The 19,897-nt window shown below is 39.7% G+C and overlaps 1 protein-coding gene across 1 annotated transcript in view; it reads left to right on the forward strand.

The window, feature by feature from the left end:
• The window catches only part of Sdhaf3 (succinate dehydrogenase complex assembly factor 3), a 49,887-nt gene extending 33,771 nt beyond the window's left edge, over positions 1-16,116 (forward strand). Inside the window, exon 2 of the mRNA XM_032906959.1 lies at positions 15,573-16,116. Within this exon, the coding sequence (XP_032762850.1) occupies positions 15,573-15,776 (204 nt within the window). The 3' untranslated portion in view covers positions 15,777-16,116. The remainder of the gene's footprint in view (positions 1-15,572) is intronic.
• Positions 16,117-19,897: the final 3,781 nt, after the last annotated feature.

A 19,897-nucleotide genomic window follows, 5' to 3' on the forward strand; every position in this document is an offset into this window, starting at 1 on the left:
AAACAGAGACTGAAGGGACACCCATCCAGAGCCTACCCCACATGTGGCCCATACATATACAGCCACCCAATTAGACAAGATGGATGAAGCACAGAAGTGCAGAAGTGTAGATCGCTCCTGAGAGACACAGCCAGAATACAGCAAATACAGAGGTGAATGCCAGCAGCAAACCACTGAACTGAGAATAGGACCCCCGTTGAAGGAATCAGAGAAAGAACTGGAAGAGCTTGAAGGGGCTCGAGACCCCATATGTACAACAATGCCAACCAACCAGAGCTTCCAGGGACTAAGCCACTAGCTAAAGACTATACATGGACTGACCCTGGACTCTGACCTCATAGGTAGCAATGAATATCCTAGTAAGAGCACCAGTGGAAGGGGAAGCCCTGGGTCCTGCTAAGACTGAACCCCCAGTGAACTAGACTGTTGTGGGGAGGGCGGCAATGGGGGAGGGGGTGGAGGGGAACACCATAAGGAAGGGGAGGGGGAAGGGGATGTTTGTCCGAAACCGGAAAGGGAATAACACTTTAAAATGTATATAAGAAATATTCAAGTTAATAAAAAAAAAAAAAAAAGTAGGGTTGGGATATACGTGACTCCATGGTCAAGCACCTGCTCAGCGTACTTGATCAAAGTCTTGTGTTCCATTCCTGGTATGGGGGGAAAAGGCCAAGCAAATAAAATAAAAGAAAATGAATGGTGAACACTCTCAACATCACCACAGCAAAACTGCACATTAAACTGTTCATCACAAAATATTTTAAACATCAAACGTTTACGTCTCAACGTTATAATTTGTAAAAAAAAAAAATTTCTTTTAACTGTGTCAGGATCTAAAGTTACCTTGAGTTGGAAAATAAACACATGACTGGGAGGGGTAGGGCGCAGCGGGAAGAATGGGGATGCTGCTGAACTCAGGTGCTTGTGGACTTGTCCCTTGATCTGTCCCACCCCATTACCCCGATTACTTTCCAGATGCCTATGGCTGGGCCGAGTCCATCTGGAGGTGGTCTTCAGAGATGTTCCTGTACTTTTCCAGACTCCAAATTTAGGTTTCTTTCTCCCTGCCCCCCAACTCTTCTCTCTGTCTTTCAAACTTTCAATCCTTCTGCCTTTGCTTCCTCAGTGCTGCAGATTGTTCATGATAATCATCTTTTAATGTATCTTATTCATTTTGTTGTTAGTTCATTTAACTTAGGAAGTATGAGTTGTAATTTATTGAAGTGACATAGCCATGTCTATGGGTATAATTAATATGTGCATCAATAAAAGATAACAGAAGACAGATACTTGTTCAGCTACCAATATGAGGCTGTTTCTGTAAGGAAAATAAGTGTGTAGACTGTAGCTTAAATCCTGGACTATTTGGACTCCTTTAAGGCTAAATTTTTGTTTCCAAAAAGGTTTTCCCCTGCCTGTTCCCAAAGAGTTTTTTAATTTGGCAAAGTTTTAGGATAAATCATTTTCTTCTGTAGTTTTATTTTAACTTGTAGAAATTTGATTCATAGAATTTTCTGAAAATAGTTATAAATGAGGCATATTGCTAGGCATTTTGACCAATTCCTATGCTACTGAGTGGATTTTCTATAAAGCAGTATTTGGTAGTCTACACTTTCATGTGGTACTACACTTAAGTGTATGGTAACTACTGATAGGGATTCAGCTCCAATTTTGTTGTGGTCGTTAGGGTAGAGATGTATAATCTTTCAATGAAGATATGCACTGTATGCATTGAGCCTTCATTTTAGCATTGTCTGCTTACTAATTTTGGTGCTTTGTAGGCTTACCCTGCATATTTTGACATTTTGAAAATTGAAAACACCGTAAATCCTATTAAATGGCAAGTCTTTAATGCTAATATATTACAAAATGTAGTCACTGACATTTGTATGCAACTTGGACTTGAAGGAATATGGTATGGCATGGTGTGGCGGCAGTAGTTCACAGAGGTTGGTATTCTGTGTCTGACAGCTGTTGATAGGTCTGCCTTCTGAATTCTCTGTTGTGTCTGCGTGCGAGGCTGTCTCGCTGTTGAAGCATATGGACTGAGAGTGCTGTGCAGGTGTGGCTTTCACCATTGTACTTTAGACTCTAACACTTTCTCGTTCCGGGCTCTTCACTTATCTTACAGTCCCCAGGGGAAGCATTTCACTCAAAAGAATAACTGCATAGACTTGAATATAGTTTTCCTAGATTTCTATTGGCTGGTTTGTATGTTTATTTTTTAGCTTAAAAATCTATCCATAGTTAATTTTTTCCAGAAAATCCCCACACGATACTACCCTTTTTGACTTAGTGAAATAAACATTCTAGGAAACTTAAAAGTGAATGTATACTTCCATTTTCTATTAATTTATATTATGAAATTTAAGATTTGTGAGGTGTGGCCAACATATTAAAAAATAATTTATTGAAAATGAAGTCCATATATATGGTTTTGTTTTAATGTCTTTAAACAGTAGAAATGAAATCTACTTGCTGAAATACTAACAGAACATAGTATGATTAAGTCATCTATTTTCCATTAAATAGGTTCTCTTCCTAGCAAAAGCACACACCTGTCTTTCAAGTTCTGTAGTTTCTTGTACACTACTTACGTAATTCCAGTTTCTTTAACAATCCCAGTGTCTGGGATTACAGTGATAAAAAGCTTAATGTCCTCTCATAAACTGCAGTGTAGTTGTTCTTGCTTAGGTGGTCTTCCTGTGAATCTCTTCTAGGCGGCAGCACTGGACTTAACTCCTTTTAGACATGTGGGCATGACACTAGATTCTCAGAAACACGCAGGTTCACTTCAGAGCCCACAGGCTGTAAGCCTCCTGGTCTGCTGCCCTTCGTGCTATTATTTATGGTCAGGCTGCTGTTGGCTCCTAGCAGTTATCCCTTGCTCCAGGCACCAGTGACATTTATATGCCTGACATGTTTTTCACAGAATTTCCCCGTGGTTCGCCTCAGCATTGGGGAAGTTCCAAGAAAGGAAGAGAAAGGCAGTCCTTTTATGCTGCCCCCATGTAGCCACCAAACTGGTCAGAGTCCACAACTTCAGTTCTTTGAGAATAAGGTCTGTTGTATTTCCCCTGTAGTGGGTGACTGTGTCTGGAGTGTGGGCTGATGTCTTTGAAGCTCTCTGCATCTCTGCAGATCACGAGAAAAAGTCAAACTTAGAGCATCACAAAGCCAGAATCAAGAGTCTGCTATTTCCTCTTGACTAGATATGTGACTTGGTAAACATTCTATTAATTCCTAAAATTCAGAGAAAGTGTGTTTTGTTATATTCCCCTTTGGAGAGAGTCCATTGAAATCCTCTATTCTGCCATTTTTGCTGGTATCTAGTGCCAAGGGTTTGTAAGGGCATTATTCTGTCTTGATGGGCTGAACATTGGCTAATGGGAAACCAGCCAGCAGACAGTCATTATAGGTAACTGTAGCTATGGTATTTCAGTGAAAGGGGATGCTTCTGCTCTGAAATTAGACTATTGAATTTGTAGTTGGCCTAGAGCAGATGGCAAAGGGGTGGGGTGGGGAGGGACTGAGCTTAGGAGAACAATTATAGTCAAGGTGTGCGAAGACATTTGTGAAACAGTGACATCTGCTAGTGTCAAACAGGACACTTCCAGAGGACTGTCTGGTTCCTGTGTCTCAGACCAAGCAGAGACAGTTTACTGATAGGAGGGACATTTCCAAAGGAGTCAACAGGCAAAGCAAAGAGTTAGTAGCTCAGTACTGTACACTGAATTGGGGAAATTGGGCTTATACGTCACAGAGCTTGAGGGACTTTTGGTTCTCTCTCTCTCTCTCTCTCTCTCTCTTTCTGTGTCTGTCTGTCTGTCTATTTGTTACATGTAGTTCAGCATTCAGCTTCATGTTTCATATGATTAATTGGCATCTTAAGCCCTCCCCCAGGGATGTGTATTTTGTGTTGTTATGTAGGTGACAGTGGGCATCTTTAGACTTTGGGTGTCTGCATAGTGCTCTTAACCTGTCCTAGCTACCAATAAGAGAGGAGGGGTTGGTTTCAGTTTTTAACCAACTATGTTTGTTTTATGTTGTTGTTTTGTTTTAAGTAGAGTTTTTTTGTTTTAAGTACTAATTTTGTAAGGGTTTACACCAGGTCCTCTGCGTCTCACCTTCTGCTCCATTCTCCTGCCTCAATAGGACCTTTCTTATTATTTTTAAAAGCATAAAATCGTTTGTAACTTACTGCAGATTTACAGATTAATTTCTTCTTGCCTTAAGCCTTCCTTTCCTTTCATCTCCTTACCTCCTGCCCTCCCTCCCTCTTTTCTTCTCTTCTTCCCTCACATCCTTTCTTTCCTTCCTCCCTTCTCTTCTGATGATGTAAAAACAAACAAAAAAGTAAAATAAAAGCTGGGTCTGGTGGCACATGCTTTTAATCCCAGCACTCGGGAGACGGACTCAGGCAGATCTCTGTGAGTTAAGGGCCATCCTGGTCTACATAGAGAGACCCTGTCTCAAACAAGCAAAACGAAACAAAATACTCTCCAAAAACCATAAGCAATCCCTAAACAAATGACTGAACAAAACAAACTCCCCAGCTCTCGCCTCCAAAATACCAATAGAGTTTATTAGAGTGTATTAATAGCTTATTCTCGAGCCAAAATGAGTTGACCATGGCCTGAGAATACTTGGGTTACCCCAAATTTCATGTTCTAACATGATATTAACTTCATGAAGTTTTCATAGTAGAAGAATGTCCTATTTTTGTCAGCTTTATACAAGTTAGAGTCACCTGGGAAGAGACAAGCTCATCTGAGGTATTGCCCAGATGAGCTTGTCGTGTGGCCCTGTCTGTGAACTGGTTGTCTTGATGATGTGTGAGGAGACCTGGCCCCTCTCCTACAGCACCATCCAGGTGGGTTAGGCTTTAAGAAAGATGGCGGAGCATGAGCCAAGGAGCGAGCCCAAAGCAGTATGCCTTCAGACTTCCATTGATGATGAATTATGTTTGCGGGTGGGAAGATGAACGAAGCCCTTTCCTCCCCTAAGTTGCTTTTGGTTAGACTGGTGTGTGTGTGTGTGTGTGTGTGTGTGTGTGTGTGTGTGTGTGTTTCTTTAACTTTTTTGTACAGTGTGTTTTGATCATATTTATTCTCCCTCCACAGAATCTTCCTAGATTCACCCCCACTTCCCTTTCCACCCAACTTTGTGTCCTCTCTCCCCCAGTCAGTACCATTTTATGCTGCCACATATGATTGGATGTGTGGCTTTCCAATTGGGCATGGTTAACTTATTGGGTACACTTTCAGAGAAAGCTGACCTCTTTTCTCCCAGGAGTGAAGAATTGTCAGTCGGTCCTCAGCTAGGAGTAGAACTTTGGTGTCCCAGTCCCCTCTCCATGGTGGGATTTAATGTGGTTTGTGCTTGTACAGGTCTTGTGCCAATGTCATAGCTGGTGTGATTTCATATGTGCAGCTGTCCAACTGTGCCCTGAAGACACTGTTTCCTTGTAGTTACCACTGCCTCTGATACTCTTTCTGCCTCCTCCTCTGCAGTGGTCTCTGAGCCTTTAGAGCAGAACCTCTCAACCTGTGGGTTGTGACCCTTTTTCGGGGGGATGTTGAATGACTCTTCCATAGAGGTCACCTTGCCCATTGGAAAACACAGATATTTACATTATGATTCATAATAGTGAAATTGCAGTTATGAAGTAGCAGCACAAACAATTTTATGGTTGGGGGTCCCAACAACATGAAGAACTGTATTAAAGGGTCTCAGTGTTAAGGTTAAGAAGCACTGCTTTAGAAGAAGGGTATGTTATTTGTGCTCCATTAAATCTGACATTCTGCAGTCTGGTCAGTGTTTTATCATCACCTCAGAAAGCAGCCTAGAATACAGAACAGGGAAAGTCAGAAATCAAGACACTTTGCATACATTGCTTGACAGACCAGATAAAGGAGTTGCAGCAAAGCAGTGGAATTTCTTCCTTTTCTTCTATGTTCCTTTCTGTCCTATCTGGTGATAGCTGGTAAACCAGGAGTGGGTGGAATGGGGAAGGATAAAAGGTAGGAAAAAGAAGAGCCCACCAAACAGCTAAGACCAGCTACAGGTAGGGGCTGTATTCAGAGCCATTCAATGGCCATTATTTTGTCCTTATCTTAACTCTCCAGTCACCACAGGACCAGGGTTTTCCATCTTTGCTGAGTCAGCACGAACAACAACTATAATACATATTAAATTCCTGCTGTCTAGTCCTTAAAATAAGCTGATCTTACCCCCTCTGTCACTCTTTCTCTTCTCATCCTCTTTCCCTTTGGTCTTCAACCTCTCATATGTAACACTGTATGTCCAAGTTTGCAGACATTCTAAGAACAGCAGTATTTAAACTTCATGTGTGTCACTAATTTCCATATTAGAGGTTTTCATTATTTGAAAGTCTGAAAAAAATCCTACTGTATTTTAAAATAAAATTTCAAAACTATATTTTAAAATGTAGACCTCTTGGCAATTTGAAAATAGTTTATCTAGTGATCTGTAAATTATTATCCTTTTAAATATCTGTCCACGATTGAATATGAAAAAGAAGCATGTGATCAAAGTAGTTTAATTGATCCCTGAGAGTATTTTACCAAGTAACATATATATGTATGTATGGTAATAAAAGGAGGACTGTGTGGACTATTCACTGCAAAGAGATGGAAAGATGCTTCCCAGCACATTGGTTTAGAGAACATTAATAATTTGACTACTAATGAAGAATAGTGGTTTTAAGAGAATTCTACTTATGACTATTTGATATTTAATAATATTTAAAATAGTCTTATGCCATTGGACTGATAGTACAAAACAGTACCTGTACACACTGTAGATTAAACTGCATGAAACAGAAACTTCCTAAGGGATATATCAGCATGAACCCTATCTACTCTAGCGCTCTATTTTCTGAATGTTCTTGTCTTACAGGACGTGAAATGAGGAGATAGGAAGGGGTGCACTTGGGGGCCTGGGGGCAGCATGTGCAGTCCAGCCTGTGCCATCATCGGGTTGGTGATGGAGGAATCTGAGGCTTAGTGTGTGCCATGCTTCTCATTTCAGTTTGCTGTAATAAATTAGGTCATGTTTGCAAATGGGAATGCTTCTCAACGCCAGAACTCAGTGCTTCCTCTGAGAACAGAATGCCATTCTCACCACTCTCTTTAAAGAGTGAAACCCTAGATAGAACAATGAAGAAAGAAAGGGAAAAAAAGTCAGAACAAAAGAAGGAAGGCTCTTTTGATTTCTGGATGACATGATTTAAAAGTCACAGTGGCTTTGTTGGTAATAACTTGAATTTGAAACAGCTTAAACATTTAGCTGCCATTAGGAGTATATTAACATATCTTGGCACCCTGTTTGGTAATAATAACTATTGCTGCATACAACAGCATGAATAAAACAAGATTATTTTGCTGAGTGAAATAAGCCATACAAAAGAGAGTATGTACTGTGTGGTCGGAACTGAAGTCCTGTGCCTGTAAGTAACAAAAAGCCATGAGAACCAATCAACAAATTTAGTAAAGTTATAGGATACAAATGACATACAAAAACCAGACATGTTTCTTTCCATGATAATTGTTTGAAATGGAGCCAGTTATATAGCAACTAAGAAGAAAAATACTTGAAGATAAACTAAGAAGATGAACTAGTTATGTGTTGAAAACAAAAGCGTGATGAAAGAAACCAAAAACAAAAATAAACAATAAGAGTCTATGCTCACAAAATAGAATAATTGATATAGTTAAAAACTTTCTTATCACTCAAAACTACATACTGACCATATCAAAATACCAGTTATGGGGCTAGAGACATGGCTTATTGATTAGGAACACTAGTTGCTCTTGTAGAAGTTCACTTCCAAGCACTGACTTCACAGTTCACAACCATTTGTAAGTCTAGTTCCAAGGAGTCTGATGACTTCTGACCTCTGAGGGTAGGTACTAGGCTCACATGTGGTATACATACAGCTAAATTGTTCATATACATAAATAAAAAATTAAACATTAATGATTTTTTATATTGAACAATATAAATCACAAATGGTCTGAATAGCCAAAAGCAGTCGAGAACGACCAAGGCATATCACATGTTCCAGATTTTAAAATACATTACAAAGACATAGTAATTAAAATAGTGTGGTACTGCAAAAAGACAGGCTAGTGGAACAGAACAGAATCTAAAAGTAAGTTCATAAAGTTAGTTTATCTTTTAAAAGCACTAAGAATACAGAGTGAAGAAAGTTGTTGGGGTAAACTGGATTCTACACAGGAAAGAATGAAACTGGATATCTAAAAATTATCAACTCAAAATGGATTAAAGACTTGAGTTGGACTGGGCACTGTAATAGATTGGGCACCACAGTTGACTGGACATTGCAGTAGACTAGGCACCGTAAAAGACAAGGCGCTGTAATAGGCAAGGCACTGCCATGGACAGGAGACTGCAGTAGTCTGAGTGCTGCCATGCCTGGGCATCACAGTAGAACTTCTAGAAGCAGAGGTAGTGAGAGTGTTTGGCTGGAACACCAAAAGTACAACAATGAATCTGAAGTTGAGCAAGTGGGGTGATATAAGACCAAAGATTCTTTCTGAAGACCAAAGAAGATAGTCAAAAATTCTTAGACTACCCAAGGAATTGAAAAAAACATGGAAACTGAGCTTCTCATAAAGGATTTATATTCAAAATATATATAGAACACCTACAACACAAACAGCCAAATAACTCAATTTAAAAAACAGGGTAAAGACTTAAATAGACATTTCTCTAAATAAAATACACAAACACCAAATGGAAGGAGGGAAGAGGCTCAGTGTCAGGGCCATTAGGAAATGTGAGCTGAGCCACTGTGAGGTCTCGTTGCAGACCTGGGCGGACAGGCATTGCTAGCGAGATGTAACAAATAACAGTGAGCATGTGAAGCAGTTAGAGCATTTGCACATGGTTTCAAAGGCAAAAAGGTGTAGCCACTGTGGACGCAGTATGGTAGTGTCTCCATAGTAAAAGCAAAATATTTTGCTATCAAGCAACCTGGATACAACATTTATCCAGAATGACTGATAGCAAGATTTTGATGAGATGTTACCACTCTGTTTTCTGCACCTCAGCAATATTCAGAATAGCCTATTGTAGTAACATCAGAAGAACAGGTAAGGACAACCTTAGAATTGCACAGTGTTGAGCATTCCAGGGAAGGACCTGCTATGAACAGCAACATAGATGACTCTGCAGGAACTGTGCTAACTGAAAAGGACCAGTCAGGGGACACACTGCCTGGGCCTGCTTACATAAGGTATCTAAAACTATTGAACTAATAAAACTGGAGTGTAGAGTGGTGCTTGTCTGGATGGGGGTTAAGGAGAACTAGAGGGCTAAGCGTTTTACAACATGGGTACATGCTGGAGAGCTACAGCTCATTGTGTCCATAGTATATAACACTATTAGAGAAGTGCTTAGGTCTCATGTGCTGCATGCATACACAAACAATAAGGAAAAACCAGAAACCACCCAAGTCCTGGGTCTAGCAGGTAAGAGCACTTTTGCAGCTAGATCCAAACGTTCAGTTCAGCTGAGTGAAGTAGGTTATAAACTCTGTATTTATGCTTATTGTGATAACTGGACATCTGTAGAAATTAATAATGTTTGCATCCTATTTATGGAGTTTTAAATTGTACTAAAGAGCATTTGATATGCTCCTAATTCTACGAAGTTGTTCTGTTTTAAAAGAGTAAGAGCTCAGTGGAAATGGCAGTTTTATAACAAGTGTGGTATTCCGTAGTGGATTGTATTTAAGCATGGAACCACATTTACAGGAGACACGACAGTGCCTTTCAGGTGGGCTTGATGGGTTCTGTTGGCACACGCATTATTAATGGTCAGGAATTGACCATCATGGAAATATGCCTTTTTTTTAATGTGTATAAAGTTTAGGCTTTTTGTTTATAGTTAAATTATTCACAACCAAATATATAATTCCACATAACTTTCCTAGAAACTTTCCTATGCTAAATATAAAGTTATATAAAAATATAAGCAAATGCATAATTGCATACAGAATGTTTTCTTAAGCTAATAATAAATAGTGGTTTATTTTTTCATCCTGAGATACCACATACATTGAATTTCCATTTTAATATACTCAACAATGTTTTTTAACTTTCAAAATTATTGTTTTAGGTGTATGAGTGTTTGCCTGCATGTTTGTCTGTGAACCATGTGTGTGCCTGGTTTCTGTAGAAGCCAGAAGAGAATGTTGGATCTCTTGGAACTGGTGTTACAGACAGTCGTGAGCTACCATGTGGGTCCTGGGAATCAAACCCAAGTCCTCTGGAAGAGCAGATAGTGCTATTATTCACAGAACCATCTCTCTATCCTCTTGTTTTGGTTTTTGATATTTTGTGTTTTGGTTTCTGTTTTGTTTTTTGAGAGTCAGTATGGTGTAGTACAGGTTGGACTCACTCGTTTTGCCTCCAACTCTCAAGCGCAGGGATTACGGGCATGTGCTTATATTTGGCTTGCAAGTATTTTGTGGAGATCTGTGTTTGTTTGTGTATATGTTTGTTTATCTGCCTTTGATATACAAGTAGTACTGGAATCATAGAAGGGGTTTGGGAGTGTTCTATTCTAAAGTAACTTAAGAAGTATTGACTAGCTCAAGAAGAAGGATGACCAAAATGCGGATGCTCCTACTTCTTCTTAAAAGGGGGAAAGTATCCATAGGAGGGGATATGGAAGCAAAGTTTAGAGAAGCAACTGAAGGAACGGCCATTCAGAGCCTGTCCCACATGTGGCCCATTTATATATACAGCCACCAAACTAGTTAAGATTGATGAAGCTAAAAAGTGCATGCTGAAAGGGACTGGATATAGATCTCTCCTGAGAGACACATCCAGAGCATGTCCAACACAGAGGTCAATGTTAGCAGCAAACCACTGAACTGAGAACAGGACCCCCCTGGGGGGAATTAGAGGAAGGATTGAAAGAGCTGAAGGGGCTTACAACCCCATAAGAACAACAATCCCAACCAACCAGAGCTTCCAGGGACTAAACCACTACCGAAAGACTATACATGGACTGACCCGGGGCTCCAGCTGCATGTGTAGCAGAGAATAGCCTTGTTGGGGCACCAGGGGAAGGGGAAACCCTTGGTCCTGCCAAGGTTGGTGCCCCAGTGCAGGGGAATGTTGGAGTGGGGGGACAGTAAGGGAGGTGGATGGGGGGAACACCAGTATGGGGGAGGGAATGGGGATGTAGGCTTATGGACAGGAAACTGGGAAAGGGAATACCATTTGAAGTGTAAATAAAGAAATATATCTAATAAAAATTTTTAAAAAAAGAAGTATTGACTATAAATCTCAGATACAACTCCACTGTAAATGCACCTGGACCCACATCTTTAGTTTGTTGATTCTTGTTAAAATCTAGACTTGATATGTGCTTCATTATGATTAAAAGGTCACCCCGAGCCCTGTCTCTGCTGCAATTACTGTTTTTCATATAATCTGTCAGTGGGAGACACGGAATGTTTTATGTCTGGATAAGTGCTGAGCAGGGTGGATAGAGTATGAGGAAGAGTAACAGGATTAACATAAGGAAGACACTTATGGGAGTTGGCCAGATGGATGCTTTTACAGAGGTCTTGAGTTCCATTCCCAGCACTTACACAGTAGCTTACAACCATCTATAATGGAATTTGATGCCCTCTTTGAATGTGCAAATATGCATTAGACAAAACAGCCACATACATAAAACACATAAATAACTAAGTCTTTTAAAGAGGGGAAGATGTTTATGTTTTACCCAGTTTACCCAGTTTACCCAGCCACCAGCCATAAGAGGAGCCTGGAAGCTGGGAGTGGAGTTACCTGCAAAGACAGAGTTTTATAGCCTGGATATAAATGTCTGTTAAAAGTATTAACTATTTACCATTTTCATTCTCACCACAGTCACATGAGGTAGGTGGTCCAGATGTCATCATTATATATAGACATATATAGACATGTTTGGGAATTCTGATTAAAGATGTCCTAATAATTTGATAATTAGTGCTGATAATTAATAATTTGATAATTGGTGTTTTGTTTGGTTTGCACATACACTCACACAGTAAAGAGACTTAATAATAACATAATAAAGTATTACAAAATTCATTGATGAAATTGTACCATTAGAGCAAAGGTTGTAGGGCTGGGGAGGTGGCTCTGCTGTTAACAACTGTTGGTAACCATAGTTTTGGGGGATCTGTTGCCTTCCTCTGGTCTCCACATGCGCTAGGCACATATATGCAGCAAAGAAACCATACACATAAAACAATAGAATAAGTTAAGGCATGACTATATCATAATCATATATAGAGAATCAACAAAATTAAAGATGATATTTTATAAGATTTACAAGAATAAGTGCCATGATGTAACATGAGTAACAATATTTTTTTTTCTAAAAGCAAAAGTAGCTATATAAAAACAAGTATACAAATAATACATTTAGCACCATGGCTCTTTCAGATAACCAGGAAAATGTGTTTTAAAATGACCCCAGTGAATGGGATTGTTGGGGGGAGGGCGGTAAAGGGGGAAGGGTGGGGAGGGGAACACCCATATAGATTGGGAGGGAGAGGGGTTAGGGAGATGTTGGCATGGAAACCAGGAAAGGGTTTCCTAACATTTGAAATGTAAATAAGAAATACCTAAAGATGGAAAAAAAAATGAGTCTTATGACTGTATGTGTTGCATGGCATCTTTTGCACGTATTACATGGTTTACTGTCAGAGCAGTGTTGTCATTGAGCTCTCCACAGAGTGTGCTTCCTCGATGTGCTGACTCACCATTCCTGATGCTGTGGCTGTCTTCATCTGTACATGTCCAGTACCAAGGATAGAGAACTCCTATTAGACAATGGAAAGAGCATTTGTGAACCATTTTTTCTTGAACATTCCCTTACCGTGTCCTAACAAAGACCTTTGCACACTTGCACACTGTGTTCCTCAGCTATGAGTCTGGAACTAGGGTTACTGACCAGGACAGAGGGGCCTGGGCCCCAATTTCACAGCTATGTGAAAAAAATGATAGTGGTGTTGTTTCTCGGCCTTGTTTTCTGTAATCAATGCAATTTAGGAGCGAAGAAATATCATATGTTATTTTCTGGTGCTAGCACACACTGTAAACAGAAAGGATATTCTGTCAGTGACTTGAAAATCTGTTCAGAAAGAACCAAAACTTAAATTTATTTTCATAGTCCCAGTGACCCGCTGAGTACTTCTGACCTAGTCTGTCTAAATGGCTTGGCTGAGGAGCTCTAAATCCTGGTGTTCGACTATTCTGGTAGCTTCCAGGTTCTTGTGGGGAGAGGTGTTTCTGTTGATTTTGCTTCTCAAGGAGGTGTGATACTTTAAATCACTTCTCCGTGGGTTTCTCTGTGTAGCCTTGGTTGCCCTGGAACTTACTCTGTGAGTCTCAGGCCAGCCCAGTTTACAGAGATCTGCCTGTCTCTGCCTTCCAAGTGCTGGGTTAAAGGTGTGCGCCTCCACAGCCCGCTCCACAGTTTTCGTTTGTGTTGGTTTTGGCTGTTGGTCAGCTCTGATTTTTTTTTTTTTTTTTTGAGTTCTGTACTCACATTTCCTTAAAAGGCAAAAAGCAAGTGTAGATTGTACTACCACTCTCAGGGGTTGCTGGAAGGCTAATATACCAGCACTTTCTTAATAGTTTTGATAGGTAATTTGTACTCCTATCATTCTCAACCAGAAAGAAAAGTATTGGACCTAGATAAAATGCCTCTCCCTAAAGTGTACTCAGTCATTCTAGGATTCCACTCAGCAGTACTGAACCAAGGACTGTAACTTGCAGCCTTTGCCTCCCAGTTTTCCACAGAGCCAATACCATACTATTTTGTTTACTGTAGTTTCATAAAGAGTTTGAAAATTGATGGATTCCAAATTTTGCTTAGGCTCTTTTGCCTGTTCAAAGCCCCTTTATATTCATGTGAGTTTAATTTGACTTTGCCATTTCTTAATTAAGTTCCTTAGGCATGCTTTTTTAGAGTACCCCCCCTTTCATAAAGAGATGAGTCCATGTTGGTACACAGGCCGTATTTGTAATAGCTATACTTCTTTGCTTACCTTATTGCTGTTACTTCTTTATCATCCATAGTTTGGATAAATTTTCTTTTCTTGAAGTAGAAATAGACTGTTCCTTTAAACAGTGATATCTCTGTGGAAATGTGTGTGCGTGCTATGTATTTACGCGTTCAGAAGCTTCCTTGGGAATAGTTTTCAACCATGAAATTTTTCTGTCTGCCAGAAGACACAGGCAATATTTAGAGACATCTTTGACTGGAGGATGGGTGCTACTAGCATTTAGTGGTTCGAGGTCAGAGATGTTCTAAATATCCAACAACATTAAAAAAGGTTTTACCCATAGCAAAAGCATTAACCAAATTATCCAAAACCCCACTTGTGCCCAAATTGAGAAACCCTGTTTAGTGGCCTAAACTTAGAAGCAGAGTTGATGAAGCTTATGATATGTGCTATTTTATGAGGTGAATTTTGGTAAAGTATTGAGAAAATATTTCTAATGTAGGGAGATGTATGGAACTAAAACCAAAGTTCCTTCAGTGATGTTGATGATATGGTCTGACATAACTGCAGCCATTTTGTATGTAACCTCCATGTTGCTCATGTACCACCCCTCTTACTTTACTAAGACCAATCAGCTTAAAGGTCTAGTTACCCAAACGTGTTGTACCACTTCCCTGCCTGCCTTTTAAACTTTGGCACCTGTTTTTTCCTATAAAATTCCTATAAGATTGGTACCACACTTAGGCTCCCAAGTGCTTTTCTGTGGTCCTGATTGATCACTCTGAATCAAGCATTCAATACATTTTCAACATATCTGAGACTGGGGTCTAAGTGGTCAGTGCATGGCTAATCCCAGACCCCAACAGTTGGCAAGTCTAGTAGTTATGAACAAATCAAATGTCCAGTCCAGGTTGAGTAGCCCCCGTTTTAGCTACTTACTCACTATGAATACCAAATCATTAACTTTGTGAACTGGAAATTGCTGGTGCATTTGTTTTCCTTTGGAGGACTGCAGAGAATAATAGAATACTAGGCCAACCACTAAAAGCTAAATTACACTATTAAACATAGAGATCTTCACAGTGATGAATGTTAAATATTAAGAGGTTTAAAGACTTTGTTTGTGTAGTGATTAACATGTTAGGTAAAGCAGAGAGAGGAATAGCCCTCTTCCTGGGTTCTGAGGTCCATTTCTAAGCTTTCTAAGCATGTATATACTTAGGTGTCTGTGGTTTTGTACACCATCTGACTTCTAAGGCAGACCTCTACCAATCGTTTGCAGATTAAGGACTTTCCTAATGTCTGCAAAAAATGGTTTAGAATCCTAAAATAAGATCTACTTGAAATCATGTCTGCAGACTAAAACCGTGACTATTTGTATCTGTTTAATCAACTGCAGAAAATTTAGTGATGGAGCCCAGCTGGTGACTTGGGAATGAGAAATTGCCATACTCTGGCTCAGGAAGTGTGCATCTCTAACCATTCTTTCTCTGTGTGTCTTCACTAGACATATGCAGCAGTGTTGTGGCAACAAGCTAAGGACAGCAGACAAAGTTCAAGCGGAAAAGCATGCTTTGGCACTTCTCTCCCAGAAGAAAAACTCAATGACTTTCGTGATGAGCAAATCGGACAGTTGCAGGAGCTAATGCAGGAAGCTACTAAACCGAATCGGCAGTTCAGTTTCACCGAGTCTACAAAACCACACTTGTGATACAGTATTCTTAACAACGCATCTCCTCTATTCATCGACTCCAAAAGTATACTCTTTCTGCTTCATGGAATTGTCTTATTTTTGCACAGTATGAACAATGCATGATCAAGATCACAAATGGCGCACTATGCCATCAGTGCAATGACACATTTATTTACTGTATGGAATGTAGTTTTATGGAATTTAGCTTCTAGACTAAAGAAAGGTGTTCAAAAGTACATTTTGGAATTATGCTGAAAATTTTTTGTATATGAATTTGTTTTAAATTCTATTCCCATCAAACCTTAGCCTCCTGACTTGTCTCTTGCTTCATCAGTGAAATAAACATATAATAACAGAAGATGTGGAATTCCAATAAGTTTATTATTAGACATTGTGATTCATTCTGAAAGTCCCACTATTTTCCTTTAATTGTCCATACCTAGCTATCACTCAGAATTTCCTCTTTGAGTCACAGTGAAAAGCTTTAAGATTCAATCATTAAGAATATCAGCTATTGTCTAAAGGTTGGGGAGATGAAAAATACTAAGTTGACGCATACATTTTAAATTAATTTATCAAAACCTGCATTATGCTGGGCGACCTATTGGATACTGAGGTGACACAATTTGGGCCAGGCAAAAAGCTCAACTCGTAAAGTGTTTGCTGCAAGAGCACGAGTCCTGAGTTCAGATTCTAGTACCCATGTGAAAAGCAGGTGTGGAGATGCAGGTCTTTAATCCTAGTGATGAGAAAGGGGGACAGGAACATCCCTGCAGCCCACCAGCCAGTGTAGCTGAAGCAGCAAGTGTCAGACTCAGTAGGAGACCTAGTCTTAAAAGGAGTGGATTAGTAGAGGGAAGATGGGTTCTTTAGATCGACTACCTGTGACACTTGTATAAAGATAGGTTCTTTAGATTGAGAAAAACAAGCTCATGATAAGGGTCTTGGGGATAAGGGTCTTGGGGAGAATCCTGTGTGGTCTAGGTCAACAGGCTATTAACCTGCTGGGCAGATAACAGCCAGTGCAGCCCTTTAAAGGACCACCCCTGTGTGTTTAACATTCCATGTTTGCCTATTATCTGTGAGCACAAGGATCTTCATACCTCCTACACTGAACTAACCCTTATTTCTAAAATTTATTTGCTTTTTATATTATATGTGATCTTTCTAATATTAAAAATTAAACTTAGTTTTCCTCCCTTCTCAATAACCGAATGATATTAACATATACCCGATTCATGAGTTAGTCTGCAGTTCAGCTTAGATGTTACATTTCCCTAGAGGCCCCCTCCTCAGGAGTTCTGATAACGCCACGTGGTAGAGTGCACAGTAGCCCTAGCTCTCTGCCGCTCTTGACAGCCATTTCTGTCTGTAAGTGTGTAGCTCCTTCCTCATCCATCTAGCTGGCCTTGGAACTTGATTTGCTCAAAAGAACAAACGTATGGTCCAGACTTGAGAGCCTGGCACACTTCCACTAGTGTCATTAGAAACTTGCTCTCCTGGTTGCCACATGGGCTGCTTCACCAGGGGACCTAAGCCTGTGAGGCAGATTAATCACCCAGCTCTGCCAACAATGTTGGTTTACAAAGGCATTTTGAGACATGGAAAAATCACTGGTGTTATTAGTAACCAAGAAGAGATGCTTTGAAATAGACTTTTCATAAAGCAATAGATTGTCTTTTCAGTAACATGGTAGACTTTATGCAACTGATCACCTTTATTACTGGAGCTCAAACTTTTAGGTGGGATAGAAAGGAACACTCAAGTTATTGGTATCCTAAGGGGACAAAGGAACTTGAAAGCCAACTTCTACCAGTAGAAATGCAGAAGCCTCTGCCTGAGGGTGTTTCAGGTTTGATTTGATTGTCCCTGAACACAGTGTGTGCCAAACACACAGCCCAGAGCCCGTCTGATGTGGAAAAGCTCAAGAAGATGGTTTTTCCCTGAAGCCAGTCCCATTATGACTGTACACCAGCAGAGTAAGGGAGAAGAAAACCTTCTGAATACTTGGGCAGAGTTGCTGGTCATTACAAATTCAATCTGTGGCTAAAACAATACTTTTATTCTATAAAGTTTGTATAAAGTGGTGTCCAGTAAGTACCTGAAAAATGTAAACCATTTGGGAAGATACCAGAGCCACAAATAATTGTCCAAGTTTAAATCAACCCACACGGTAAATTAGCCTCATAAATAAGACAATAGAGACAGACCTCCTGGAGTCTCCGGTGTTGGGATTAGCATATGCACAATATAGAATGAAACATTTGCAAGTAAAAGGTAGTTAAAATGGCTGTAGGAAATAAAAAAACTCATGTTTGAAAGACCAAAATAGAACTTAGAGAAATAGAGATGGAATTTAAAACAAAAACAACCACAACAAAACCTTCAATAGGCTTTATAGATTAGGAGGGCCTTAAATAAAAATTATTAAAATTCAGGACAACAGATGTCGAGACTGTTGTGCATGAAAGTATCAGAGTTCATGAAACAATGTCTAGCATGTGAAAGCCTCACTTATTCATACCTATAGGAAATAACCCCAAAATAATTTTCCCCCAGCATATTATTTGTGAATTTCATATCATGCACCCCAATCACACCCCCTAGTCTTCCTTGGTCCATCCCCACCTTTGAGATGCCCCAGAAAAGAAGAAAGAAGTCCAATTCATTTTGCCCATATTATTCACTGGACCATGGTCAAACTCCCAGTGGCCAGCCCCTTAAGGAAAACAGTTCTTCCCGACCTGCTCTGCTGCCAGAAGTCATCCATTGTGGAGAGTTATATGTCATTGTCCTTATCACATTTACAAGAGTTCTCTTTGATAGTTTCCTGTCCAGGCTCTTACTGTTTCAGGGGTTTACAGGGAAGAGTTGTGACAGAAGCTTGTGTCTCCACTGTGTGTGAGTCTACAGTCATTGATACCATAGCAAAGGTTGCTTCTTTGCCCTTTACAGCTGACAGAAGCACAGATCACAGATTTCTACATGGTTTCTAGTGATGCGTGGAGCACGGACTTAAATGCAGGCCAAAGTCCAGATAACCTTCAAAAGAGTATCGGGGAGTGCAAGCCAAGTCCTTGAACAGTCCTGGTGGCCCAATCATAGCCCTCTTTCCTCCTCCTTTATAGTTCTCAGAAGGTACTTGGAAACCATTAGTCATGCAAATCCTGAAACAAAAGGCAACCATTTAGAGCAGCATGCCTCTTCTTTCTATACCTGGTGAAACAGGCTCTCTTTCAACACAGTGACTTAACACATATCAGGTCACCCTTAGGATATGAATCTCACAGTGAACTGCCTCTGGAGGACCCTTAAATACAGTGTAAGCCAGGTATGTGTAAATGAGAAAGTGCACCCTCATCTGCTCTTCTGAGCTTTGGACTAGGTGGTTATGAATCTTAAGACTATTCATGACCCTTGATACTACCAGTAGTAAATGGATTTCATATATAGTAGACTTTATAAATATGTCTGCCCAGACTCTTGGTAGTACAAATTGTGATTGAAGATCCAGTGGGCAGATATAGTGACCACTGTGCAGTAAAGTTTGCAGTCAAACATTTCCCTGACTTCTCAAGAGCAGTAATGGACATCAGAAACCACCTGAATGGCTGTTGTTAATTTGTGGGAAGAAAAATGGCTTCAACTTAAAATTTTGTACCAATCAAATATATTTCAAGAGTGATGATAGACTATATATAGACATTAGGTAAGTGTGTCACCTGAAAATTCTTAGTAAAATAAAACACCTCACCTTCCCTCAGTCTATCGCAATATGGGTGAGTCTAAGGCATATATTTACTGTATGAAGGAATATTGATGTTTCATGTAGTTAAAGATGAGAGATTTAAAATAAACATGGAGAGTAATACATTGGGTAACAATCACAGCTGGTGTAAATTTGGATACTTTGAAAGAAGAGTATTGGTATTGGTTAATTTTAAGTATGAGTGATTTATAGCATTGCAATTTTAAGTAGCCACACAGAACTTAGTATACAGATTTGAAGGTAGGAGAAAAATAAATGAAATGGTAAAAACATTATGAAATGAGGAAAACAGAAAAATAAAGGAACAAGATTTTAATTGAAAAATAAAAGTAAATAGATGCTTTGGTTTGACAATGACCATCTTCTTGGA

The sequence above is a fragment of the Rattus rattus genome, chromosome 6, assembly GCF_011064425.1.
Source record: "Rattus rattus isolate New Zealand chromosome 6, Rrattus_CSIRO_v1, whole genome shotgun sequence".
NCBI classification, from domain to species: domain Eukaryota; kingdom Metazoa; phylum Chordata; class Mammalia; order Rodentia; family Muridae; genus Rattus; species Rattus rattus.